The sequence below is a fragment of the Ochotona princeps genome, chromosome 22 (assembly GCF_030435755.1).
Source record: "Ochotona princeps isolate mOchPri1 chromosome 22, mOchPri1.hap1, whole genome shotgun sequence".
NCBI lineage: Eukaryota > Metazoa > Chordata > Mammalia > Lagomorpha > Ochotonidae > Ochotona > Ochotona princeps.
In genome coordinates, this window is record NC_080853.1 from 16320565 (window position 1) to 16348189 (window position 27625).

The 27625-nt window shown below is 54.2% G+C and overlaps 2 protein-coding genes and 1 long non-coding RNA gene across 10 annotated transcripts in view; 1 reads left to right on the forward strand and 2 right to left on the reverse strand.

The window, feature by feature from the left end:
* The first annotated feature begins 634 nt into the window (after positions 1-634).
* Positions 635-26803, forward strand: LOC131482984 (uncharacterized). Of its 2 annotated transcripts, none has more exons than XR_009247458.1 (3): positions 635-921; positions 1370-1513; positions 26507-26803. It is a non-coding gene; the product is annotated as an uncharacterized LOC131482984 (long non-coding RNA). The 2 variants fall into 2 exon arrangements; XR_009247459.1 differs by lacking the exon at positions 26507-26803 and adding an exon at positions 5069-5786.
* On the reverse strand, positions 13845-18957 carry MYL9 (myosin light chain 9). Its single transcript, XM_004585784.2, has 4 exons — positions 18839-18957; positions 16521-16730; positions 14979-15140; positions 13845-14485 (listed from the first exon to the last, which is right to left on the reverse strand). The coding sequence occupies exons 2-4, from the start codon at positions 16702-16704 to the stop codon at positions 14313-14315; spliced, it is 519 nt and encodes a 172-aa protein (XP_004585841.1). The 5' UTR covers positions 16705-16730; positions 18839-18957; the 3' UTR covers positions 13845-14312.
* Positions 25761-27625, reverse strand: part of DLGAP4 (DLG associated protein 4) — a 157561-nt gene continuing 155696 nt past the window's right edge. For all 7 annotated transcript variants that reach the window (XM_058679637.1, XM_058679639.1, XM_004585782.3 and 4 more), the window contains 3 exons: positions 27359-27450; positions 26765-26920; positions 25761-26155 (listed from right to left, as the gene is read on the reverse strand). In XM_058679637.1, coding sequence (XP_058535620.1) covers positions 25937-26155; positions 26765-26920; positions 27359-27450 — 467 coding nt within the window. In that variant the 3' untranslated portion in view covers positions 25761-25936. The remainder of the gene's footprint in view (positions 26156-26764; positions 26921-27358; positions 27451-27625) is intronic.

Genomic DNA, 27625 nt, shown 5'->3' on the forward strand with positions numbered 1-27625 from the left:
CCTTAGGGCACCTTCTTCCTGCGCCCACCCACCCCCACCTCAGGAATGCCACATGGCCTCCAAGGGGGAGAGGTGGGACCTGCGCTCGCCGTCGTCCGCCCCGGGGGCAGGAAGTGGACCGTCCCTCCTCCTGGAGAGCGTTTCCGGAGTGCCTACTGTGTGCTCTCCGTCGGCGTGCGGGGGCTCGGGGAACCTCCTTGTTAGCGGGTCCCCGCGGCAGCGAGGGGAAACTGAGGCCGGGCCCCTGAGGGGCGACGACGCCGGTTCTTGCGCTCGAGGGGAGCCAGAGCGTGGAGGGGGAGGGAAGAGACCCGAGGTGTGAGGGAGACCGCCTGGGACGAGGCGCCGCCACTCCTGCCCTCGGGGCCCGGCCCTCAGGGGGCCGCCTCAGGTGAAAAGCCTGGAGCTTGGCGTTTTTCGCGCCTTAGGTGCTGGGGTCAGGCTGCAGTGTGTGAGGGTGGTGTGTAATGGGTTGGTTAGCCATTAGCGGGTAGAGGGGTTTGGCTAGCGGGTGTCCCATCGGTCAGCCATGTGCCTCAGCCCAGGTCCACGGGATGGCCTACCCTTGAGGCAGCGCCCTACCACTCCCAACTCCAGGAGACAGCCCTACGTCCCCTTCCCACCCTGAGCAGCAGCTCAGCACACCCCTTGGCTTCTCCAGGCCCAGTCATCTAAGACCCTTGAGTGTGGAACTAACAGCTTGGAGAACAGCTTTTGGTCCTAATTCCAATTTAGCAAAGTCCCCCCTCACACCTCAAGCCAATCAGGATGCTTGTTAAGTGACAATTAAGGGCGCCTGGGTTCCCAACGGACACCAGGCTGACTGCCCTGCAAGTAAAAGCTTAAGAACTATTTCACGGTTGGAGAAAACAGGGAGGCCGAGGTTGGCCACCTCTGCTGCTGGGTCCTGGAGAGTCTCAGGTAAGAAATTGGACCCTGACCGTGGGGGTCACAGAGTGTGTGGCAAGGAAGGACCTTCGCAGGGATACCTGGTGGGGTGCTGGGAGCGGCGTCCCTTGTTGGCCGTGGGCTTCAACTCAGCACCTGTGCGGGAGACTCGGCCTTTCCTTCCTGGGGACCTGGCTCAGAGCCCAGGAAAACGCCACCCCAATTCTGCCTGTAGCAGCTCCCAGGTGTAACCAGGCAAACACAGGGCAATGAAGTGGGGGTTCAGAGCTGGGCTTTTCCTGGGGCCCCTCTCCAGACTTCAGGGGGATGTCAGCGGTAGCCAGTTGGGTGGAGGTCTCTCCCAGCAGATAGCCAGGTGAGACCCAGTAGCCCAAGTAGGTGGGGGGTGGGGTGGGGAGAATGAGTGTGTGAGCTTCACTGACTGTCGAATGGCCCGCCAAGGCGGTAACTCCACTTCCAGGATTCTGTCTGGAGAAGTGGCTGCACAACGAAGAACTTGATCCAGACCAGCCTTGGCTGCCTTGGTCCACTCGAAAACCACAAGCAAGTCAGTGGCCCTGTCCAGCAGGTGCAGGGCCCTGGGCCCGGGCGCTGCCATGATTGGGTGAGTGTGCTCACACAGGGGGACAGCCACAGTGAGAGTGTCAGTGGCCTTTGGGTGCGGGGAGAACATTCTGGGAGAATTTTTGTTTTGTTTTTTTTAACGTGTTCTGTGGCATTTTTCTCATGCAGTTGAATGCATACTCTAGGCAACTTCAGATAGGCTGTTTTGGCAGGAAGTCCTCCCACCGCGTCGACTGCACACTGTAGACAGTACTGGCTAATGAACCTGGGGTCTGACTGCCTGGGCTGACCTGGAGGCAGGGGAGAGGCGGCATGGCACAGCCGGGACCATCTGAGTGAACCCCCCCAATAGACACACCTTTCTGGTGGAAAACCAAAAACCATGACTCTTGGGGGACTCCCCTGCCCCTGTGCGTCCTGTGTAAGTTTGTAGTGTGCTTGGTAAACATAGGCTTGAATGAATGTCCTGTAGTCCTGCCTCAGTGTAAATCGGCAAAGCGCCTGTCTGCGCTTTCCGTCACTTAGCACAGCTGAGCCGCAACTGCGTTCTGCTGAGGAAGGGAAGCTGAGGATGCTGCTGGGGCTGACCAGATGGGAGGCCCTGAGGGTGGAGGGGAAGCTTTAGGAGTCCCAGTTTTTTTCTTTCCTTTTCTGTGTTTCTTTTCTTTTCTTTTCTTTTTTTTCTTTTCTTTTTTTAAGATTTAGCTTATTAGTTGGAAAGATTTACAGAGAGAAGGTGAGACAAAGGTATTCCATTCGCTGGCTTACTTCCCCAAGAGGCCACAATGGCTAGAGCTGAGCTGATCCAAAGCCAGGAGCCAGGAGCTTCTTCCAGGTCTTCCAAGCGGGCGCAGGGTCCCAAGGTTTTGAGTTGTCTTCTATTGCTTTCCCAGACCACAAATAGGGAACTAACTGGATGGAAAGTGAAGCAGCCAGGGCATGAACTGGCGCCCATATAGATTCCCTGCATGTGCAAGGCAAGGACTTTAGCCGCTAGGCTACCATGCTGGGCGCAGGATTCCCAGTTTTGAGTTGCAGGCAGGTCCCGAGCCAGGGGTTAGGGGAATCAGGGGTCAGCGTGAACTGGTGACCAGGTAGCCAGCCGTGGATGTTGAAGGCCAAAGTGGAAAGGGACCTGCCCCAAGGTCCAGGCAGGCAGCCAGTGGCTCTCCCGTGAGGCTGTGTGTTTTTACCTGGTGTGGGTTTCTGCCTGGCCAGTGGCTCCCTTAGGTCTCCTGATTTCTGAGGGGTAGCTGCAGTGGGCTGGGCCTTCTCCCAGGTGTTTGGTATATACTCATTTTAGCCAGTTTTTAGTAACCACCTTGCCCGTGCTTGGGGCCTTCCCTCTGTTGGGCCCTCAGGACAGCACTTGGGAGGGAGGTCAGGGTGTGGCACCTGGGGTGTGGAAGACCAGCCTTCACAGTTCAGGTGAAATCTGCAACCACTTTGAAGTTGTTTCCCGCCTGTGGGGCCATGGAGGAGGTTGGACTTCCCAGGTGCACTGGCAGGGAACTAAATCAGAAGTGGTGGGGCAAACAGAGACTTTATGATGGTCCATATCAATCAGTGGACGACCTCATCGAGCGAAACTGGCAGCGATTCATAACTGGAGAACTATTAACACCACTCGAGCACATATCTCAGAGCATGCCCCACATCCGGGACTCAGGGTGGACGGGAAACCGGGTGGGGCTTCTCCCTCAATATCCCCCCTTACCTCAGATATAAGATGGAAACAATATGGACATAATAGTATTACCCACTTCCCTATCCCCCTGAACCTTTTTTTTTCTTTTTCTTTCTTTAACTGTAATTAACTATGTAAAGATTGTCAACAACAACACAATAAAATAGATTATAAAAAAAAAAAAAATCAGAAGTGGAGCAACTGGGGCTCTAAGTGATGCCCTGATGCAGGATATGGCATTGAAGTAGATGACTTAATCCACTGTACCATGATGCTGGCTTCTGCGACTTACATTTTTGTTTCATATTTGCTGGTGAGGTGCGTTGTATTACCTAGAAGTGATTTGTGTCTTCAGAATATTACCTGAGGGCTCGGTGGGGTGGCGTAGTGGCTAAGGTCCTCGCCTTGATCATCCCATATGGCTGCTGGTTCTAATCGCAGCAGCTCCACTTCCTCTCTGTCTCTCCTTCTCTCAGTATATCTGACTTTGTAATAAAATAAAATAAATCTTTAAAAAAAAAAAAATATTACCTGAAAGTTGTATCAATCTTCATCGGTCAGGTTTTTTTAAAGATTTATTTATTTTTATTGGAAAGGCAAGTGGCCACAAAGGGTGGAATGGAGCCAATCCAAAGCCAGGAACTCTTCCGGGTCTCCCACATGGGTGCAGGGTCCCAAAGCTTTGGGCCATCCTCGACTGCTTTCCCAGGCCACAGGCAGGGAGCTGGATGGGAAGCAGGTCGGCTGGGATTAGAACCGGTGCCCATATGTGCCCATGTGGGATCCTGGTGCGTTCAAGGCAAGGACTTTAATAGCTATGGTAACACACCAGGCCTCATGAGTCAGTTTTTTTAAAAAAAAAAAAAAAGATTTATTTTTATTGCAAAGTCAGATATACACAGAGGAGGAGAGACAGAGAGGAAGATCTTCCGTCCGATGATGCACTCCCCAAGTGAGCCGCAACGGGCCGATGCGCGCCGATCCGAAGCCGGGAACCAGGAAGCTCTTCCGGGTCTCCCACGTGGTGCAGGGTCCCAATGCATTGGGCCGTCCTCGACTGCTTTCCCAGGCCACAAGCAGGCAGCTGGATGGGAAGTGGAGCTGTCAGGATTAGAACCGGTGCCCATATGGGATCCCGGGGCTTTCAAGGAGAGGACTTTAGCCGCTAGGCCACGCCGCCGGGCCCAGCATGAGTCAGTTTTGAGAGGCAGTGATAGGGCGGTGGGGAACATGAGCACTTGGGCAAGCAAGTGTGCTCTCATCTGCTGATTTATTTCCCGATTGACCACAGCCAAATGGACAAATGTGCCACAGCCAGGGCTGGACCAGGCCAATGCCGAGAGCCTAGAACGTGATCCAGGTCTCCCGTGCAGGTGACAGGAACTAAAGTCCTTGAACTATCATCTGCTACCTTCCAGAGCTAGTATTAGCAGAAGCTGGATTTAAAGTGCAGTGACTAGGCCTTGAGCCAGCACTCAGATACAGACTGCAGGTCTCCCTCGTGGGTGCAGGGTCCCAAGGCTTTGGGGTATCCTATACTATTAGACCACGATCAGGGAGCTGGATGGGAAGTGGGGCAGCTGGGACATGAACCGGCACCCATAGGGGATCCTGTTGGTTGCAGATGGAGGATTAATTTGCTACTGTGCCAGGCTCTCTACTCTTTGACTTTTGTAGGTAACTTTTTGTTAAAAAATGGATGAGAATGAGAATGTTTTCTTAAAAAAAAAAGATTTATTTGTGTATTTCATTTGAGAAGTAGAAGATCTTTTCCATCCGCTGGGTCACTTCCCAAATGGCTGTAGTGGCCAAGACTGGATCATGCCAAAGTCAGTAGCTAGAACCTCTGGGTTTCCTAGGTGGGTGGCAGGGACCAAAGTACTTGGATGTCATTTGCTGCTTTTCCAGGTGTGTGAACAGGAAGCTGGATTAGAAGCAGGGGAGTGGGGACTTGAACCTGCAGTCTGATATGGGATATGAGTGTTACAAAGAGTGGACTGCCGTGCTACGGTGCCAACTTCTGTAGATTATTTACATAAATAGCACCACGCAATATGTGCCTATTTGTGACTGGCTTAGCCTATGTGCTTTTGGTTTATCTATTTACAGCGTATGTTAGAATTTCATTCCTTTCCAGGCTGAAAAGCACTCCACGTTGTGGAGATGTCACAGTCTGGCCGTTGATTCATCCCTCAGCGGACACTGGGGCTGCCTCCACCTGGGCTGCCCTGAATTCTGAGCATATGAGTGTCGGGGTGCAGAGTTAGTGTTCCTGCTTTCAGTTCTTTGGGCTGTGTACCCAGAAGGCCTTGCTCCATTGTCTCTCAGCTTTCAGTATTGCAGCTGGAAAGTCCCCAGTCATTCTGGACTTGACCTACTTTTTCTTCTCTAGAAATTTCTAGAGCCACCTCCTCAGTGAACTGATATTTCTTCAGGATTCTAACTTTGGGCTCATACTGGGAACCCAGGGAGGCTGAGGCCAAGGGGCTCCACCTGTGGCCTTGCTGGCAGGGCTCCCAGGGCTGTATGTCTGCCCCAGCCTCCCCCACAGCAGTACGCATGGGAATTTCTCCTCGCTCCCTCAGTTGGTGGCAACCTCCTCCCTGTGTTGTGCTTTTCTGGGGACTGCCTTCTACCCTTCTCCCAAAACACATTAATGAGACAGGCCTTGTGGTACCACTGGTTCAGCCACCATTGTTTTAAAAGATTTGGTTTTATATTTTATTGGAAAGTCATATACAGAGAAGAGGAGAGACAGGAAGATCCTCCGTCTGTTGATTAACTCCCCAAGCGGTCACAGTGGCTGCAGCTGCACCATTCTGGAGCCAGGAGCCCAGAGTCACTTCCGGGTCTCTCACACATGTGCAGGGTCCCAAGGCCCTGGGCTGTCCTCTGCTGTTTTCCCAGGCCATAAGCAGGGAACTGAATGAGAAGCGGGGCCTCAGGGACTAGAACTGGTGCCCATATGGGATCTATGCGTGTACAAGGTGAGGAATTTAGCCACTAGGCTACCACCCTGGGCCCAACAGCCTTTCTTTTTTAGTTCAAATAATTTAGCTTCATTTTTTTAAGTTTTTTTTTTTTTTTTTTAATTGGAAAGTCAGAGAAGGAGAGACAGAGAGAAGGATCTTCCATCAGCTGGTTCTCTCCACAAGTGGCCACAATAGCCAGAGCTGAGCCAATCCAAAGCCAGGAGCCCCAAGCCTCTTCCAGGTCTTCCACACAGGTGCAGGGTCCTAAGGCTCTAGGCCATCTTCTGCTGCTTTCCCAGGCCTCAAGCAGGGAGCTGAATGGGAAGTGGAGCTGTTGGATTAGAATTGGCACCCATATGGGATCCCGGAGCATACAAGGCAAGGACTTTACCCACTAGGCCACATAGCCTTTAGCTTTACTTTTTTTTTTTAAAGATTTATTTATTTATATTGGAAAGGCGGATATACAGAGAGGGATGAGAGACATACAGGAAGATCTTCCATCCAGTGGATCACACCCCAAGCAGCTGTAACAGCTGGAACTGAGCCAATCCGAAATCAGGAGCCAGGAGCTTCTTCTGGGTCTACCACATGGGTGCAAGGTCCCAAAGCTTTGGGCTGTCCTCGACTGCTTTCCCAGGCCACAAGCAAGGACCTGGAAGGGAAGTGGAGCCGCTGGGATTAGAACCAATGCCCATATGGGATCTTGGTGCTTTCATGGCGAGGACTTTAACAGCTATGCTATCATGCCGGGCCCTAGGTTCACTTTTAAAAATTAATTTGAGGACTCGGCAGTGTGGCCTAGTGGCTAAGGTCCTCGCCTTGATCCCATATGGCCGCTGGTTCTAATCCCGGCAGCTCCACTTCCTCTCTGTCTCTCCTCCTCTCAGTATATCTGACTTTGTAATAAAAATAAAATAAAAAAATTAAAAAAAAATTAATTTGAAAGACAAAGGATGATTTTTCCATCCTCTGATTCAGTCCCTAGATATCTTCAATGGCCAGAGCTTCTGCAGGGTCAGGCCAAATTTGGGAGTCTGGAACTCAGCTGGCTCGCTTTCTTGGGTAGCAGGGACCCCTGTATGTAAGCCATTACTTGCTGCCTCCCAGATTTGCATCAGCAAGAACCTAGCATCATTAGTGACGCCAGGACTTGAGTCCAAGTTCTCTACTGCAAGCTACAGGTGTTGCAGGTAGCTTCCTAACCTTGACCACGGATGCCCACGTGGGATTGTGCCCTCTAGCGGCCATGCCTGCCAATTTGCCTGATGCCCTACCCATGTACCCATGTTGTGGGTGAAAGCAGTGGTACAGTGCTGCCCTGGGTACCCCAGGCAGGAAAATATTTATGGAAGCTGTTGAGGACTTCCTGACATGACAATTTAGCGTCTTGGAGTACCTGTCCCCTAGGGCACCTTGTATGTCCCTAAGAGGTGACCGGCATCTGTGATGGGAAACCTGTTTCAAAGTTGCTATGTTATCTTGGACGACCCCTAGTGGCGAAGTGTAGTACCACATGTCCTCAAGATGCCTGGGACACTTTACAGATTGCATTTTTTGCATTTGCAGCACTGTCAACAGATAGTGTGGTTTGTTACTTGTGATGTACATGTTGACTAGTCTAGTCTTCACTACACATGCTTGGGATCATATGGGTTTCAAATTCTAGTTTTTTAAATTTTGGAATGTTTGCGTATGTAACAGTGAAACATATTGATGAAGAGACCTAAGTGCAAAAGTGAAACTTAGGTTTCATACATGCTGTATTGACATAGGTTTAAGGTAATTTTATACATTATTTCAACTGTGTATTTTAAAGCTTCTTTAATGGGGCTGGTGCCATGGCTCTACAGCTAGTTCTCTACCTACACCTGCCAGCATACCATGTGGGCACCAGTTCATGTCCCTGCTACTGCTTTTCCCATCCAGCTTCCTGCTTGTAGCATGGGAAAGCAATGGAGGACGGCTCAAAGCTTTGGACACTACACTCACATGGGAGACCCGGAAGAAGCTCCTGGCTTTGAATCAGCTCAGCTTTGGCTGTTGGGACCATTTGGAGAACAAATCAATGGATGGAAGACCTCTCTGTCAGTCTGTATAAAACCTACTTTTCAAATAAAATCTTTAAAAAAATAATTTATTTGAAAGGGAGAGTGACCTAAATAGAGGAGGGGTAGAGAGAAAAAGAGATCTTCTATCCACTGGTTCACTTCCCAAAGGACCACAATATCCAGGGCTGGGCCAGGCAAAAGCCAGCATCAAAGAATTTCTTTGGGTCTCCTATGTGGCTAGCAGGGCCCCAACCCCTTGGGCCAACCTCTGTTGTTTTCCTAGGTGCATCAGCAGGGAGCTGGACTGAAAATAAAACAGCTGGGATGTGAACTGAAACCCATATAGAATGATGGTGTCCAAGACAGTGCTACATCACTGGCCCCTCAACTAATACGCATCAAATGCCCACTCCTGAGCTAATCTTAATTCAAGTTAATGAAAGTGTAGATGTGTACTTGAGTCATTTATAAGTGAGATATAATATTGTAATACTGGCTATGAAGTAATATTTTAGTGCCTTTGTGCTTTAAAATTTTTTTCTTAGTTGAGAGGGATGCATGCCTATGTGGACTTCCAGTTAGGGAGAGAAGGGTCAAGTATGGAGGGAGGTGGTTGGGGCATATGTTTTAGGTTTTTTTTTTTAAGATTTATTTTATTACAAAGTCAGGTATACAGAGAAGAGGAGAGACAGAAGAAGATCTTCCATCTGATGTTTCCCCTTCTCTCTGTATATCTGACTTTTCAATAAAAATACATTTCAAAAAATAGAATAGATAACTATGCTGGCAACTATGTGTGGTGTAGTTATATTTGGCATTAATAAAGCTGCAGCTATTGGCTTCGTTTCTCCCAGCAATCTTAACACTTGCCTAGGTACAAGGCCACCTAGATGGTTGCCTACAGCTGAGGGCCTGTGGTTGTGCTTTTTATACATTATAAAGCAGCTGTACTTTTGGGTCGTATTAGAAAAGTGTTCATTTTATACTTTAGGAAGATATAAAAAATGTGTGAATCTAGTAGGTGTGGTTGCATTATGTGTGCTTTGCTGAGTTGCTATAATATATATCCAATGACAGATTTCTAGTTTCTTATTAGAAATTCATTTTGGTTCACATTTATAATTGCTTGGCCGGGTACAGTAGCTCAACTAACTGATCCTCCCCCTCAAACACCAGTATCCTATATGGGTACTAGTTCAAGTCCTGGCTACTCCACTTCCCATTCAGCGCTCTGCTTGTGGCCTGGGAAAGCAGTGGAGGACAGCCCAAAGCCTTGGGATCCTGCACCTGTGTGGGAGACCCAGAAGAAGTTTCTGGCTTCAGATCAGCTCAGCTCCAGCTGTTGTGGCCACTTGGGAAGTGAACCAGCAGGTGGAAGATCTTTGTTTCCTCTTCTCTCTGTAAATCTGACTTTCCAATAAAAATCAGTAAGTTTTTTAAAAAATAAAATTATAATTGCTATGGGTGATTAAGGCACTGGGAGGGTTTGATGTGGTGGCAGCACCAGTGAGGCCCCCAACTATGACACCAGTATCCCATTTCAGAGCTTTAGTTTCTGATCCAACTTTTGTTGCTCACTTTGGCTGCACATATACTGATCCGACTTCCAACCTGTGTGCCTGGGAAGCAGTGGGTGGTGGCCCAAGTACATGAGCTCCTGCATGGTGTGTGAGACCAGGAAGGAGTGCCTGGTGTCTCCCAGCCCCAGCAATAGCAGTCATCTGGGGAGTGAACCATCACATGGGAAATCTCTTTCTCTGCCTTTTCAAATCATAAAAGAGGACAACAAAAATGCTAGTAAGATAAAGCTGTATATGTCAGCTATTGTGTTATGTCTTTTTTTTTTTTTAAGATTTATTTTTATTGGAAAGGCAGATATACAGAGAAGAGAAGGGGCAGAGAGGAAGATCTTCCGTCCAGTGGTTCACTCCCTAAGCTGTTGAAACTGTCAGAGGTGAGCCAGTCTAAAGCCAGGAGCCAGGAGCTTCTTCTGGGTCTCCTACGCCGGTGCAGGGTCCCAAGGCTTTGGGCTGTCCTCAACTGCTTTCCCAGGCCACAAGCAGGGAGCTGGATGGGAAGCGGAGCTGCTGGGATTAGAACCGGTGCCCATATGGGATCCTGGTGCATTGAAGGTGAGGACCTTAGCCGCTGCGCTATCATCCTATGCCCTATGTTTTCATTTTTTAGAGATTTATTTATTTTTATTGAAAAGGCAGATTTACGGAGAAGAAGTGACAGAAAGAAAGATCTTCTCTCTTCTGGTTCACTCCCCAAGTGACCACAAGAGCCAGAGCTGAGCCAATCTGAAGCCAGGAGCCAGGAGCTTTTTCCAGGTCTCCCACACAGGTGCAGGGTCCCCAACTGCTTTCCCAGGCTGCAAGCAGAGAGCTGGACGGGAAGTGAAGCATCCGGGACACAAACCGGTGCCCATATAGGATTCTGGCGCATGCTAGGTGAGGACTTTAGCCACTAGGCTACTGTGCTGGGCCCTGTGTTGTTTTCAACCAGACAGTACTTTGTCCTGCAGTGAAGCATCTGGTGGTTCTATAAAGTCCAACACAAATAAACATGGAAAGTTACAAAATATTTATAATTTTTTTTGGCCTCTCTGTATACTGTATGCAAACAATGAGTATGAAAAAATAAAAAGCTAGGAAATCTGTTGAAACTTCAGAAAAGATTTTCAGGTCCTCTCAAGTGATGCCCCTTCCTCTGTAAACAGTGTTTGCTTGTTTTCATCTGGGGGCAGTTAGGAGGGTTGGTGCAGTTGCTCAACTGGCTACTCCTTCCCTTCCAGATGCCGGGATCCCATACGGGCACTGGTTCATGTTCTGGCTGCTCCACTTCCCATCCAGTTCCCTGCTATGGCCTGGGAAACCATTGGAGGATGGCCTGAAGCCTTGGGACCCTGCACCCGTGTGGGAGACCTGGTAGAAGTGGAGGGTTAGCCAATTAAGCCATCATGCTGGGCCCCTTGGTTTTATTTTGTTTCTAGTTTTTTTTTTTTTAATTGCAAAGTCAGATATATAGAGAGGAGGAGAGACAGAGAGGAAGATCTTCCCTTGATGATTCACTCCTCAAGTGACCACAATGGCCAGTGCTGCGCCAATCTGGAGCTAGGAGCCCGGAACTACTTCTGGGTCTCCCATGTGGGTGCAGGGTCCCAAGGCTTTGGACTGTCCTTGACTACTTTCCCAGGCCACAAGCAGGGAGCTGGATGGGAAGTGGAGCTGCTGGGATTAGAACCGGCACTCACATGGGATCCCGGCGCGTTCAAGGTGAGGACTTTAGCCTCTGGGCCACGGCGCCGGGCCTTCTATATGGTTTTTAAGTTAGTTTTTGATAGAAGAGTAGGGATGAGAGAGAGCAAGATTTATAATAAATCTATCCATTGATTTATTCCTCAAATACCCATGGTGGCCGTGGTGGACCGGATTGAAGCCAGAAAGCATAAGCTCAGTCCACACCCCCATAGGAACCCAAGGACCTGAGCCTTCACCACTGTCCAAGACGTGCCCATGGGCGGAAAGCTGGGATTGGGAGGAGAACTGGGCTGTGGGCACCCCGCTTGTCATCTTTACATCAGTGTTGCAACACCACACACCATGTTGCTTTTTTTCTTTTTTCATTATACATAGTCCTGAGGTGCAGTGTGACAATTTACTGCTTGTGTATAATGTGTAATGATCAGATCAATATGACTAGCATTTCTGTGTCCTTATACATTTATTGTGCTAGAGAATTTTGTATTGTCCTAGCTCTTTTTGGTAAAACTGACTCATCTGAAGTTGCAGTGCTGCTGCAGGGCCATAGAAAGCAAACATGCATCCCCCTCACCTAGCTGCTACATGTCAGGTGGGACTGTCGTTTAGCTTCCCTCTGTGGCTTCTCCTAGAATTCTCTGTTCTTACTGCAGCTTTGGTGCCATTTTTAAATTGTCTGGCTTCATTTCATTTGAAATGCAGAAACAGACACACACACGCAGATTTTCCATCTGTTTGTTCATTCCCTACATTCCTGCAACACCTGGGGCTAGGCCAGAGCAAAGCCAGGGGCTCGGGCCCCTTCTTGGCGTCCCACGTGGGCGGCTTCCTGCTGGGTGGCCTGCCATGTGGGTGTCCTTGAACCTGTACAGCTCTAGCACACTAGAGGGAAGCTGGAATCAGGAGCAGAGCCAGAACTCTGGAGCAGCACTTGGACGGGGGATGCTGGCACTGCCAGGGTGGCCCCCGTGAGCCTCTGCGCAGAGGCCCGCTGGCCATCTGAGGGTCTCTGGTCAAACACCTCTTATCCTGTCTGTATTCTAATTGCCATGCTTGCTGCATAATGTTTTGAGAGGCCTGCATGTGATCTAAGTGATAGGCCTTGTTGAGATGTGTGGGTGACAAATGTCCCCCCTCCCCCCCAGTCTGTAACTTTTCTAGGCCACTTTCTGTCCAGGATCTCTCACAGAAGGTTTTTTAATTTTTGTGACATCATTTGTCCCTGTTTCCTTTTGTGGATAATGCTTTGGGTCAGGGCCAGAAACTGTCTAGTCCTAGGTTCCAAAGAGTTTCTCCTTAGGTTTTGTTTAGGTGTTTGATTATGTATGTCTTACACTCAGGACTGGGCCGTGATAACCAAGACGTGGGAGGTGGGAGGCTGAAGTCACGGTTTGTTTGCATGCGTGTCGGGGGAGGGTCCATGGATGTCCAGATGCACAACAAAGCATGCTGGGAATACCTGTGTCTACTTCTGGATTCTCTGCTTGGTCCCAGTGTTATCCTTGTCACCTCCTTTTTCTAAAGGGTCCTGTGTCTGGGGCCACAGCGCTCTGCCACTGTCTGAGGTAGCGTTCCCTGACAACGCTGGCCATGGTCCCTCCACTCCACTGGTTGCGGAGTGGAGGCAAGAATCCTGGGATGCAGCCCTGCCTCCCCAGAAGGCATCTCATGCTGCTGAGAGTCTGTATTGTTCCGGGGTGTTCTCTGATCCCCTGGGCCCTCCTCTTGGGGCTGGCAGCAGGAAGGGGGCAGTACAGGGGCTGAGAGGCTGGGATGGTGTTTATTTAGGCCTTATTTGGAACTTGGCTTGGAGCTGGCTCCAGCTGAAATTGACACGGGGAGCTTGGGGGGCTGTGGTCAGGGCTGCCTTGCCTGTGCCTGTAGGCAGCTGGCGCTGGGCTCCCCCTGGAGTGCAGCAGGAGCAGCTGTGGTTGGGGCAGCGGCTGCCCACTTGGCTGTGGTCCTAGTGGTCCCCTGGGCTGTGAGTAGCCCTCCTTGCATCCAGAGTGACTTCACGCAGGGCTTCGCAGGCCTGGTGCGCTGTCCATCAGCCAGTGTCCAGCCCCTCTGGTGCCCAGGTCCTGCTGTCAGTTTCCCTGTCACTGGTACCTGGCAGGGACCCTGGCTACCTGGCATGGAGGCAGGCTAGTCAGGGCAGAGGCCTGCCCTGCTGCTGGCCCTGCCTGCTCACTTCTGCCCTGAGTGGCTGGCATGCCCCTCCCACCACCCCAGAAGCCTCCCTGTGCTTTCCAGGACCTCCCTACCCCCACTTCCCCAGAGTACTGAAGCAGCTCACAGGTGTAGGCTCCTGAGGCCGGGGACCCCTGGCTGGAAAAGTCAGGGCCAGGGCTGCCGCTCTACCTTCAACCCACCAGCCACAGACACACAGAGCCGAAAGCAGTGCTCAGCTTCTATTGGAGACCCTCCTCTTCAGAGTACAGTGCCTGTGAACCCACTTTCCAGGGGGTGTGCGCCGTGCTCTGGGGTCCCCAGGGTGTGGGGAGGGGGACTTGGTGAGGGATGCACGTGACATGGGGTCTGGTGCAGGGACGCCCTGACCACTGCCTGGGCTCTCAGGAAAGCTTTTTTTTCTCAGGGCCTCCTGGTCCATCTCCCCAGAGGACGGTCCTTCCCTGTAGGGGCTCAACTTCGCCAACAACCCCCCCGATCTCTGGGGTTTGGAAGAGGTGTCCACCTCAGCTTGGTCGGCCTGTGCTCTTGCCCGGCACTGTGCTTTCCCTGGCCCGAGTAGTCCATGGGAGCTGAGACCTCAGCAGGGAGGGTGCCCCAGCCAGTCCGGGAAGCTGGGGGGTGGAGCTGGTGCAGCCGTGGGCAGAGAGGTGGGGGGAGGGGACGGCCGGAGGGCTTAGTCGTCTTTGTCCTTGGCACCGTGCTTGAGGATGCGGGTGAACTCGACGTAGTTGAAGTTGCCCTTCTTGTCGATGGGCGCCTCGCGGTACATCTCATCCACCTCCTCGTCTGTAAAGCGGTCGCCCATGGTGGTGAGCAGCTCCCGCAGGTGGTCCTCGTGGATGAAACCTGTGGCAGGCCCTGCCTCCATCAGGGCATGGTCCTGGGCTGGGAGTGCCCAGTGTTCCCTGCCCCTCTGTGCCCTGGCAGGGACTGTGAAGGCAGCTGGGGTCAGTGGTCACCAGGGCCCTAAGAGCTTTCTCTAATGCCATGATCACTCTGTGTTTTCCCTGGGAAGACTAGCTGGGGGACCGAGGGTCTTCAGGAAGACCTGTGGGGTGGGATGGGATGGATTCTGCAGGTGATGGCAGGACCGGCAAGATCACAGTCGGGGAATTCCAGTGGACATGGGGGGCTCGGGCCTGGCGTTGAGGGGCGAGAACAAGCCGCTTGGTTTTTGCTGTTCTGGCAATAGAAAGCGGGGCAGGGCCAATGTCTGCTCTGGCCTTGGGGGCTGCACTAAAGGCCGGGACCCACCCTGCCCACCTCACAGCATCCCACCCTGTGCTCACACATGCACACACAGAAACACAAACACAGCGCCTGGCTATGCCGCTCTGACCAGAGGCCTCCTCATCGAAGCAGGCGAAGGCGTTGCGGATGACGTCCTCGGGATCTGTGCCGTTCAGCTTCTCCCCGAACATGGTGAGGAACATGGTGAAGTTGATGGGCCCCGGTGCCTCACTCATCATGCCCTCCAGGTACTCATCCGTGGGGTTCTTCCCTGGGGCAGGTGTGCCGTTCATGCTGCTGTCCCACCTCCTGCCCCCTCCCTCGGTGCCCCAGATAGGGACGGGTGGCGTGCTTTGAAGGGACATCAGACGTCCACCCGCTCCTGCTCCTGCCAGCCTTGCTGTGAGGTTCGCACTCTGCGCCCCACCCAAGGTGCAGAGGTGAGAGACTCCCTAAGTAAGGAGTGGGGCCAGCATGCACATCAGGCAACCTGGCTTCAAGGGTGGGGCACTTCTCAGAGACCCAGGTTTGAGTTCCCCCTCCATGCTGCAGCATTCCCTGTCTCGTGAACAATTGTGAAAGCAAATACGAGGTGGGCTACACACTCATTGTGATGACCAGTATGGCCCTGGGCCTCTGGAATCTGCTTGTAGGTTCCAAGCTCCACTGTTCAGTAGCCGTGTACCCTCAGAAGAACTTCTTCACCTCTCTGGGCACGGGGGCCACTGGGAAAATTAAGAGCACCTGCAGGGCTTGCTGTTACTCTGCTGTTCTCATCTTTGTAATGTTTTTAACTGGGAGGCCATGGCTGGTCTGTGGACCTAAGTTATAGACTCTTCATGCGTTGTCCTGGGGTCTAGGTCCCAGGGGCAAGGCGCGGCCTCTGTCCTGGTCTGTTTGCATTGCCAAGGAGGGGTTGTGACATCCAGACCCCAGAGGGGCACCTAGGGCCAACACCTCCAGTGATCCTAGGACAGCCCAGGTCATAACCCTGGAGTTTACTTCCTGGGCCGTGAGGGAGAGGCTGGGCTCCAAGGGAGGGGATGGTGTGCTGTGGCTGTCCCCCACTGCACACCCTGTGGGTACACATGAGGGCCCTGGTCCCCAGGAGGGGCAGTGCTAGGGCTGACCCGGGATGCTCTGGTCCTGTGACATGATGGACATGTGGCCTCCCCCTGCAGTGAGGGCTTTGTTTGGAGCTAGGGCTTCAAGCGGCTGACTGGCCTACACCAGCAGGGAGCACTGTGGGCCGCAGGTTCCCACTGAACAGGAGTCAGCTGGCTGGATTCCTGAGCCCTTTCAGCTTGAAGCTGCTGCTTCTGGGCAGTCACTGTTGTCAGAGAGGCTGAGCGAACCTGGGGGTGACCAGCCCCCTAGGATGAGGCTTCCCCAAACTTTCCCTTGGTTACACAATTCTTTCTCTGCATGAAATGCTACCAGGCAGCTGGGTACACACATGTCCCCAGGCCAGTCCCACTCTGGGTCGGCCTGCACAGGCTCATGGCCAGCATGGGACCTCAGTTTTCCTGTCTGTCAGGTGGACACAGCCAACAGCAGCTGCCCTCTTAGGTGGTGCCCGTGTACTCCCTATATGCCAGTGCTCTCTAGGTGGTGGGTGGTCTCCAGCCTGTCCAGGCCTGGCTCTGCTTACCCAGCGAGGCCAGCATGTCATGCAGGTCCTCCTTGTCGATGAAGCCATCGCGGTTCTGGTCGATCATGTTGAAGGCCTCCTTAAACTCCTGGATCTGGGACTGGTCAAACATGGCAAAGACATTGGATGTGGCTCGCTGTGGCCGCTTCTTGGTGGTCTTGGCCTTGGCCCGCTTGCTGGACATCTTGGCTTTAGGTGGGTGGGGCTTCCCTGCAAGAAAGGGGGCAGCAAAGGACGTGTGGCTGTGGAACAGGGCACCTGCCTGCCTCCCCTGAGTGCCGTTCAGCTCTTGAGCCTGGCACATGAGGCCTCCCCCAGGACCTGGACTCCTGCCACATGACCTTTACAGCAGCAGGGGGCAGGGCCCAGTGGGCTCCTGAATAGCCTCCCATCCCTGAGCCCAGGCGTCCAGCTCTGGCATGTAGATGTGAGGAGGGCCCCATGGCAGGGATTCCCGGGCGCGGTGCCGGGGGAGGCTTAAGCTATTTTGTCTGTAACTTGGTGAAATACTCTAGATTGGGCTCAGTGCCAACGATGAACAGGCTTTATCTGGTTTAATCCCAGGAGTGCCTGCACTGTGCATGGCTGTCCATTGACCAGGTGGGCTGGCCCGCGGGAGGCAGCCGCCCTGCGTTCCTCACATTCCTGGTCCTCCACAGCCTTCTCCATCCCTCTAGCCTGCTATGACCCTGAGTGGCCAGGGCAGTGGTGGGGGCAGGCTCATCCCAGATTCTGCTCCTCACTCCCTCCCCAGCTCCAGTACTGTGCAAGGTTCCTTAATTGCCCTGTATAGACCTGGCCCCTGTCTTACCCCATCAGGCCCAGACATGCACCTGTCATTTTGACACCCTTGCCCTCCTTCAGAGCAAGTCTGGACTTCCTCAGCTTGTCACTCAAGGCTCTGTGAGCCTCCTGGGCCTCTTTGACCTACCATGACAGCCTGGACCTCTTGTCACCTGTGTTCCTGCCACCCTGACCTCTGGCAGCTGCCCAGCCAGTCTCAGGCTATCCCACTGGTCCCTTCTCCAGCCTAGCTCATTGGCTCCCATGGCCACCCTCTGATTGAGCTCCCATGGTCTCTGCCTCACCATGGGGGTGCCCATACCCCCCCAAGAGTCACACTAATCGCATCCCGCAGAGCGATTCCTGGTGCTTCTGCTATGCAATGGGGAAACAGAGCCAGGTGAGGGACCTGGGGAGTCTCTGGGACCACTAAATCCTCTTTCCTTGACCCTGAGCCCCTTGGTCCAGGCCCCCAAGAGGCTCTGCATGGGTCGCCTGTTTCTTGCCTCGGATTGTGGCTGTGAGCCATCTCCAAGCCTTTGTCCTCTGACTTGTTTCCGGTCATCCTCAGTCTCTGAGATGTAAACCCCAGCACTGGGATCCCAGCCAGCTGCTGCATGTCCCCAGGGCCACCCCACTGTGGAAGGAAGAACAGGCCCAAGGAGGGGAGAGGGAGGGGTGAGGGCTGGGCTCTGAGGTCTCAGGGTGAACGGGTGGCCTGTTTGGCACCAAAGAAGCACAGCCTGCAGGGCTGGCAGAGGGCCTGAGGCAACCAAGGGCCTGAGCATAGCCAGGCTTGGTTGAGAGAAGGGGGTTCAGGGACAACTAGACTATTAGCCCTGGTGCCCCCCCCCCCATCTATCTGTCCCTCCAGGTGTCAGATACAGCCTGGCCAGGGCCTGTGACAGGATGGTACCTCTCTCCTACAGATGTCTAAACTGCCCCAAGCCATGCCTGTCCCCAGTGAGTACTCCCCAGCCAGGCAGTGCCACCAGCAGCTTCCAGTTTGAGGCCGAGTTAGCAGCTCGTTGCAGAAGAGCTGGAGTCGTAGAGAACAGGCTGGGAGAGGGTGCTGCAGGGCCCTTGGCTGACCTTCCCTACCTACAGGCACTGCTGGGCAGAGGATGGCCCAGAGTGGTCCCTGGCACACTGTGAGTGCTAGTGGAGAGGGTCCCTAGTTTAACCTTGTTCTCCTGTGCTGGGGTGTGAGGGGAGGTGATGGGGCAGGGATCTGGATGCTGGGAGGGATGGGGGAGGAACAGTCTGGCTGGCATTGTTTCCTCATCCAGGGTACCCTTCTGGCACTCTTGCCCCCATGCCCTTCAAGAGCCCAGCACTCTGCTCTCCACCCCTCTAAGGATGCACACAGGTCTCAGAACCCGAAACAGCTTCACGGAAGGCTGCCTGACTAAAGGGTGGGAAACCCTTATCGCCACCCACACCTTAGTCCCCTGCCCCAGCCCCTCCATCTCCAGCTGAGGCCATCAGACCACCTGCTGCGGAGACCTCGGCCCCAGCCCTATGTGGGCTCCCACCTGGTGCAGAGAAGGTGTTGGCTGGGTGCGCGGAGCCGGAGTGCGGGGCAGATGGGCGGGCGCGGGGCCGGGGTCCGGGTCTGACTGCGCGCGGGGCGGGGCTGGAGGCGGGGCCGGGCGCCCCGGCCTTACAAGGCAGAAAAATGTGCGCGGCGGGGGCGGGGCCGCGGCAGCCCGTCCGGCCTTATTTGGCCTGGACCCACGGGGTGGACTGGCAGGGGGTGTTCCTGGGCGACCCTACTTTCCCTGCCAGCCCCGGCCTCAGGCTTCCAGGAGGCCTGCAGGGTTGCCCCTGGGCGGGGCTGTACTAGGGCAGAGGAGGCCAAGGGTCCTGGCCGGCAGGGAGGAGGCTGGCTCAGATGGTACCTTGCTCTGTGGTGGGGCAGACGGAGCGTGCCCATGGGCCTCGTCTTGTCCTGGGACGCCAAGCCCCAACCTGGGAAAACGGCTGCCTTCCCTTGTGGGGCAGGGTCATGCCCTCCTGCTGGTCCTGGAGGGGTCAGGGCACATGCAGGGATGCCTTTACCCAGCAGCTCCAGGCATGGGCCCCACCTGAGGGGTGGAGAAAGAGTAAAGCCGGTTAGGGGAGGGGAGCCGCTGGAGCAGCGGGGGCTGTGGGCGACTCCTTCACGAGGATCCCTAAGGCCTCTCAGAGCGCGCCACGGAGATGGACAGTCCCTCGGCCACAGACGGCTTTGGAATTGGGATGGGTGGGGGCAGCTGGGGGAGAGACTGTTTTGGTTGGCCAAATCGGTTTTTAATTTGAAATGAAAGACTTACAACAGAGTTTCAGAAGTCATACAGCGGCGGTATCCCCTCACCTGGCCTTGTTTTCTGGCACGTTCTCCCCCCTCCAATGAGCGCACGTCTTGTCCCGCCTTCTCCTCCCTAAACATTACAGTGAATTGTCTCCTAAAAAGGAGATACCCCTAGGTGTCTGCCTGTCAGTGGCCAGCCCAGACGTGTCCCATGCTGCCCGAGTTATCTAACATACTGCATTTCAGGTTGTGTCTGCTATCCCAATCTTGTCCTTTACAGAAATGCTGCTCCTTCAGGATCCAGCTCCAGCTCATGGGCTGTCACGTTGTGTATCTGCCTGATTGTGTGCGGGGGAGAGAGTGCAAGCAAAATGGGCTGTGCTGGTGTTTCAAAGTGTGCGGTCACTGGGTTGTGCCACCATCCCTCTCCAGAACCATCTTATGGTACCTGACTGAAAGTGTGCCCTATCTCCTGGCCACCACCATTCTATATTCATATTCACTCTCTGGGTTTGATTCCTCTAGGAGCCTTGTGGGAGAGGGCTTCAGAACAGTTCATGGGAGAGGCATATTAAGAAAATGAGACTAGTGTTACCGCAGGTTAAGCTGCTGCTCAGTCATAGTCCACCTTAGAGTCTCTGCCAACACTTGGCTGGGGTAGTTGATCAGTTTATTCTGTACTCTGTCCTCTGTTATGGTACCAGGTGTCCTCTGCAGACTCCAGTGTACTGCCATGTCCTCCATGTGCACCTGGATATGCTGTCCCCTGCTCCATCTAAGCCACTGAAGAGACCCAGCTCTGACATATGCTTCACAGTCAGACCAGACCTGCATTTGTCTCCATGAATGGGGTTCTGAGTCCAGCAATTCAGTTGGGGGGATCCCCATAGAAACTTCATCTGAGGTGATCTCAGACCTGATTCTTACATATGCTTGCCAATACAGGTCTGGCACATTGCGTCACCCTGATCATCTTATACACTGGTGGTTGCAACTGCTGGGTCAGTTCTGTCTTTCCAGCTTTGTCTGCAAGTACCATGACCCTGTCACTGAGTGTCCCTCAGGATTCCTCACCTGCACGTACTGTGGCCTTATCCATGAATGTCCCTAGGCAGTAATTCCAGACCCCCAAGACCCCAGAGCTCACCGTTGGATGGCCAGTGGGCAAAACCTGGTTCTGTTGTCACTGGCCACACACAAGCCCAGGATTTGCCAAAAGCTTGGCAGTGGTAGATGGGGAGCTAGGATACCCAGCAGAAGCCTGGCCCGGCAGGGATTCTAGCCACAGCCACGTAGCTGGGAAATTCAGACACCCGCACCTCTGAGCAACTTACCTGGACTAAGTTTTATTAAAACAAACAAACAAACAAAAAAAACCCCCTGAAACCCATTGGAATGGGAAAAGTTACAAATGATACCTCTGATAAGGCATTAATATAAAAATATATAAAGAACTACGGTGCAACAACAGCTTGTAAAAATCACCTTCTAAAAGTGGGAGAAGTGTTGGTAGTGAAAATCTGGGCAAGTGGAGACTCTAAGGTGGACTATGTCAGCCAGTGGGTTCTGGAGAGATTTCATCGTGCTTGGAGTGGTGAGATCGGCAGTAATTCAGGACTGTTGAACTATCGAAACCTCTTGAGCAGGACCCTCAGAGCATGCCCCACATTGGGGACCCTGGGGTGGTATCAGGTGGCTGTCCTCCATCCCAGGGTGCAGAGATGTTTGGGAGGCTGGATGTGGCTTCTCTCCTTGTCTGTCCTCTTCCCCCATACACAGGAAGGAAAAAAAGAGAATGTGGAAATGGCAATCTCACCCACCTTCCTGTAGCCCTTGACCCTCATCACCCTAAACAAATATGTAAACATCACTATAAATAACTGAAACAAGAAAAACTTAAGTTTGATATAATTTGTAAAATGCAACAGAGGTTTTAATAGGTGGACTGTTAGGCAGCTGTCACAGCTACTGATGGACACCCTCCTCAGCCTGGCACCCACAGTTCCAAACCAAATGTCTCTTCTTCAGCTTGATGCCAACTGGTGTTCCTGTACCTACAGCCAAGAACATGTCTCCTCCTGGGCTTGCTGTGGCCTTTGCAGCTCTGCTTGCCTGGGGAACCCCTCTGGAGCCAGGCTCACACATCAGCTTCCCTCAGCTGGTTCTTTGTGCCGGAGATAGTTCTGGAGACCCTGTTGTGTGTGCCGGGGAGAAGGGAGTAGGGGAGACTCGGCCACACAGGGTGGAGGAGGCATCACTTAGCGACTCCACGACTCAGGCTGCAAGCAGGCAGCAGGTGGTGGCACTGCCATGGTTTGACCAGGTACCCAGGGGTCTTCTCTGACGTGAGCTGAGGGCCAGGCAGATGCTCCCTGGGCTCGTGGAGGGCTCTACCAGAGGCATGGGGCCGGCATCCTGGGAGGGGCAGGGCGGTTGCAGAGGCTGTACTGATAGTGCAGGCCAGTGTGGACGGACAGAAGACACAGCTTCCTCCACATTTCCTTCTGAAGCTGGTTCTGCTGCTCTTGGAAGCTGATGCAGCAGCACACATGCCCGCAGGGACCCTGGAGTCCCGGAAGGGAGGCCTTGGTTTCCCTGCTTGCCGACCCGTGGCCTCCCAGCCCAGGGCTGGAGGACGTTCTCAGGACCTGTGGTACTCTCGGTACTCTCACTTGGTCATCCTGCAGGCTTGGGCAGGGTGCCTCCCCTCAGCTACCATCCTGTGTCCGCTCTCATTGCCTTGAGGACTGGGCCTCTGAAGCTGCCAGCCTTACTGTCAAGTGACAAAAGCCTTCCAGACTGGGAAGTGATATCCACCTCATACCGTGCAAGTCATCTGCTGGTTAAGGTTGTTTAATCCAAATCTAGTCAAGGGAAAAGAGGTGAAGCCAAATGATATAAGCTGCTGAGGCACATTAAGATGTCAGCAGTGGGTCCAGTGCGATAGCATAGCGGTTAAAGTCCTCGCCTTGAACGCCCCAGGATCCCATATGGATGCTGGTTCTAATCCTGGTGGCTCCACTTCCCATCCAGCTCCCTGTTTGTGGACTGGGAAAGCAGTCGAGGACGGCCCAAAGCTTTGGGACCCTGCACCCATGTGGGAAACCTGGAAAAGCTCCTGGCTTCTGGCTCCTGGCTTTGGATTGGCTCAGCTCCGGCCGTTGCGGCCATTTGGGGAGTGAATCATTGGACGGAAGATCTTCATCTGTCTCTCCTCCTCTCTGTATATCTGCTTTTCCAATAAAAATAAATCTTTTTTAAAAATGTCAGCAGTAAGAGGAATCAAAAAGATGAGGAAGCTTGTTTTGATGGAGAGAGGAAACATGGTAGGAGGCTGTGCCCGAGTCTTGAGTGCACAGTGGGTGGGTTGTAGCACCAGGGGTGAAATGTGGGCTCCAGGACCTTCCTGGGTAAGAGGCTTCTGCTTGCAGCATTCCTTTTCCCTTAAAACATTAATTTGAAAGAGTGAGATTTTCCATCCACTGGTTCACTCCCTAGTTAGAGTTCCCAGGGCTGGGGCAGGCTGAAGATAGGAGCCCAGAGCTTTATCCAGGGCTTCCTGCCGAGTGGGCTTCCTGCCAAGTGGGCTTCCTGCAAGGCCCAAGCACTTGGTTCATCTGCTGCTGCTTTCCCAGGTGCAGCAGCAGGGAGCTGGATAGGAAGTGGAGGAGGCAGGACATGAAGCAGTGTGTATGTGGGATGCAGGCGTTGCAGGCTATACCACCCATGGAACATGCCTTTGTTCAGTGTGAAGGGTGGAGATGGTGTTGTCATGCAGAAGTGTCCTTGTCCTGAGGAGCCGCCTGATGTCCGCTGGGGGGAAATACTATGTCCACCACCCACCACCCTTGTTTCAATGGCTCGGGGACAAAACAGCCCATGCCTCCAGAAGCGAGAGCGCAGATGGGGCACAAATGTTGCCTGCAGATTCCTGGAGACAGGTACTCAGTGCACTGCTGTCTGGAGCAGCCCCCTCCCTCCCGCTGCAGAAACTCCGGAGCTCTGGAGGTCGTAGTCTCACCCCAGGTACCTCTGGGCCCTGTACTTGCCCCCTCCCTTCAACTCCCAGCATGGTGTTGGAGACAGGAACACGAACATGGCCTAGAGCAACCCGGAGCCTGTGACTAACAGTGCAGTCACCTCTGGTTGGGACTTTGGGAACAGGGTCACAGCCAGGAAGTGTTGGCATAGGAATGAACGAGAATTCCCACTGAGTCCTGGGTCCAGGCACTGGGCCCCAGGGGGAAGGGCAAGGCAGCCTGAACCAAGCCAGGTCCTGGTGAGGCCGCTTGGCCTGCGGTTGCTGGCATCTTGGCAAGGTTGGACTAAGGGAGACCAGATGTCTGGCTGTCCATCTGGCACCAAGGACACTACTGGCCCCTGAAACTGGTACCTCTGGGTTTCTGTGCCTGGCATGCCGTCTCCAGCGCCACCTTCTCCAATGGGCCATGCCACCTCCCACAGCGGGTGAATCCCCAAAGCTGATCCCATAGGTTCCCGCCTAGGGTCTGTAGCTGCAGCGGGCCCCTAGAGGTATCTTGTTTTCTGCCCGTGTCCCATTTGCACCCTCACTCAGGGGCAGCACCAGTCTGGCAGTGGGTAGGTGCCCGTACCTGCTGTGGCAGAAGGGGCATGAGCACAGTTTGAAGCTTGTGTGGCCCATACAGGCGTGGACTGTCTGCCCATTCTGGCTCTTGCTTACAGCTGTTGGTGAAGTGTTAGTTTTGCACAGGAAGGGCCAAGGTCAGTGCTGTGCTCAGTTCCCACCCGTGGGCCGGGGAACACAGGGCTGGGATCATGCCATGCACTCTCAGGAGGGGCTCTGGCTGCGTTTTCTGGGGGCAGCCGTTCTCCACTTGCTCACCACTGCACCCCCCACAAGAAGACTAGGAGCCCTGGGTCCACGTTAACCTCATTTATTCTCACAACATGCCTGTGAGGTAGGGAGGGGCAGGGTCTGTCCCCACGTTACAGAGGAGGAAGTTGAGGCACACAGAGGTCAAGTGACTTGCCCAAGGTCACGGACGGTGGCCAAGCTGGAGAGGGGCCCCAGAATGGAGCTTGGGCTCATCAGGGGGAGCCCCCGTGCTGGCGTCGAGGCCGCCCCCAACGCCGCAGTTGCACGCCTGGTGCTGAGCTGCCCTTCGTGTGCTGCACTTGCTGCTGGGCCTGGCTCTGGCCTTGCCCGCCCCACCCTGCCCTCAGGCCCAGGCCTTGGCAGCTTGGGGCTTGTGACACTTCAGGTATGGGAACGGAGGGCAGGCGAGAGAGGGTGATCAGGATGGAAAAGCAGAACAGAACAGAAAGGTCAGAGGCTGGGGCAGGGTGGGAGACCAAAAGAAAGGGGCTGCTTACACACAAGGTATATATTTTTACACACACTTGTACACATACCTAGATATAGTACATGTAAAAATATATGCTATTCACACCCCTGCCTCCTGCCAGGTGCCCGAGAGCTGGCGGTGGTGGCGCTGGTGGGCATGGGTGGGCAAATGGGCGTTAATATACACTCTAGGGTCTATGTGCATATGTACATGTACGTACAGACACGGCACGGCCCAGGCCAGGCGACCCCTGGAGAACGGGGTCCACCATGCTGAGTCCTCAATTTGCTGAAGGAGCAGGACTGGAGAGAAGGAAGAGGCGAGAGCCTGGCATGTGGTGACGGGGGCCGCCTCTGGGTCCCCTAGGGCCACAGCCCTCCTGGTCCGCTTGGACGTAAGTCCCACTGTGCTGGATGCTGCAGAGGGCTGGTGCGTGGCACCGGGAGGGGCAGCTGCATCTGCGTGCGTGTGTGAGTGCTTGGGGGCAGGGCAGGGTGTGTGTCCATCTCTGACCTCTGGGCCCTCAACCACCAAAAGGGCTGAGAACCACCAGGCCACTAGCCACAAGGTGACTCCTGTGTGAGCTTTGAAGAAGGGAAAATAAAAATGGAAAACTTCAAGGTCAGGGTGGGAGCATCCAGGAACGGGAAGGATGTGGCAGGTGCCCAAGCCACCCTCGGGCCATGGTCTTCTTGTAAACAAGCAGGTCGCAGCTCTTGTTGGGAGACAGCAAGTCAAAGGGCCGGGGCACTGCCAATGTCCATCCAACTCCGCCATGGCCAGCAAGAGGGAAAAAGGAGTTTTTAGTTTTGTGATCGCTGTTGGCATTTCTGTGTGTGAAGTCTTGAGAACCTAAAGCTGGGAGGGACCCGAAAAAGCCAAATTGTGAGCCCTTGGATGTGTCAATTTTGGCCTAGGGTCTCTAGCGAGGAAACCACACTGAAGGCTGAGGAGGCTTTGTTCCACTCGCGTTCGCATGAGTTTAATGGTCTGCACTGGTCTCCCTCCTGGCCTCAGAGACGGGTCTGGGCCTCGGGGACGTAGATCTCGATGCTGTCTGCGCTCTCTGTGGCCGAGTTCTGCCGCACGGATGCTGCCCGCTTGGCTGCCAGCAGTCTCTTGCGGGCCTCCTGACGCTGCTTGTCGCTCGCGTCGGAGGCCTTGTCGCGGCTCACGGCCGGCCTGGATTTGGCAGGCTTCTTTGGGACGGGAGGGGGTGGTTTCTTCTCTTCCTTTAGGTGAGACAGTGAGGAGGGAACTCCAATCAAATAAAGGCACCCCTGCTTCCTGTGGCACTACCCCCTTCATGCAGCCTCTCTCCACCCAAGCCTGCCCCCACTCCCCGGGCACAAGCAACACACACGTGGAGTCAAGAAGCAATGATGGTGGGAAAAGCACAGGGCACAGGAGCGAGAGCGCAAGCCAAGGCTAGGCTGGGGTAGCAGGAGCTGGACACATCCCCCCACCCCTACCCACACCCACCAGAGCCAGGGGTGCTACCCCAGAAGGAAACCTGAATCTCAGGGATGAGGCTGGCCCCCAAGAAGAGGGACCCCTCCCTCCCTCCCGCCATGCTCCCCCAGGTGGCAGGCCCCTGCCAGGAAGCCCTCTTCCTGAACATGCAGGGCGGGACAGCATGCGTCCAGGGGCAGCCTCAGCTCCGCAGAGCAAGCGGCATGCTGGAGAAGCGCCACGCATGGACCCCGCGCGGTGATGGACGTGAGCCCCGCTCAAGACGACACATGGAGAAGGGAGCCAAGCAGCACTGACCGATGTGGGCAGCGTTATTGCCGACCAGGAATTTGTCCCTGGACTTCCCCTCCGCACTGCTCCATGCTCACCTTCCTCTTCTCGGGGGTCTCCACCAGTTGCCAGCTGTTGGCCTTGAGGTGGTAGAGCTCATCGAACTTCATGCTGATGTCCTCGATGGACAGCTGCAGCAGGTCCCAGAACCCTGCCAGGTCCTGGGCTGTTGGGCGTGGGTTGGCGTCAGGGTTCTGTGAACACAGGGCAGTCAGTGGGGCCTGTGGCAGAGAGGCTGGTCCTGCGCGTCCACATGGGGGGTTGCCGTGAGCACACATGTGTCCCTGCTGTATATTGGGAGGCCGATGACCCCAGGCAGGGGAGGATGGGAATGGCCTCTGCCATGGTCTCATAGGGAGGAGTCCTGGGGGTTCCCTTCCCTTCCGCAACAGCAGCCCTGAATGCTGGCAGGGCCTGGAGACAAACTGCCCCAACCCACTCTAACAGGGAAGAGATGACCTCCACGTGCCTTGTGCCTTCCTTCTGTTGTCACCTGTATGTTCCTGTGACCACTTCGGTGGTGTCACTGTGCAGTTATGTGTACCACCTCGGCAAGTAGGTGAGGTGACCCCACCTTCTGTCAGGGCTCACAGAGGCCTGGTGGCCCACGGTGAAGGGAGGGTTGCACTCACCAAGTTCTGCTCACAGAGGCCCCGGAACTGCTGGAACTTCTGGGACATCAGCAGCTGGGCGCTGCCCACTGCGCTGAGGACTTTCCCTAAGACTGTGAAGGAAAGGCCAGAGAGATTCAGCTGGGTGAGTGAGCGTCACTGCCCGTCCCCTCCCCCTGGCCTGCCTCAGGACATCCTGCGGAGTTCCTGGATAGCAGCAAGTTGCTTTCTTTACACTTACTCCATTCTCACTGGGACAGAGACTGGGAGCCCCACCCCACCTCCTGA

Coding starts and splice junctions, on each gene's coding strand:
- MYL9 (XM_004585784.2), bottom strand. CDS start 16,704: ATGTCCAGCAAGCGGGCCAAGGCCAAGACCACCAAGAAGCGGCCACAG. Junction 15,141..16,520: donor TGACATGCTGGCCTCGCTGG/GTAAGCAGAGCC, acceptor CACCTGCCCCAG/GGAAGAACCCCACGGATGAG. Junction 14,486..14,978: donor CTTCGATGAGGAGGCCTCTG/GTCAGAGCGGCA, acceptor GGCCTGCCACAG/GTTTCATCCACGAGGACCAC.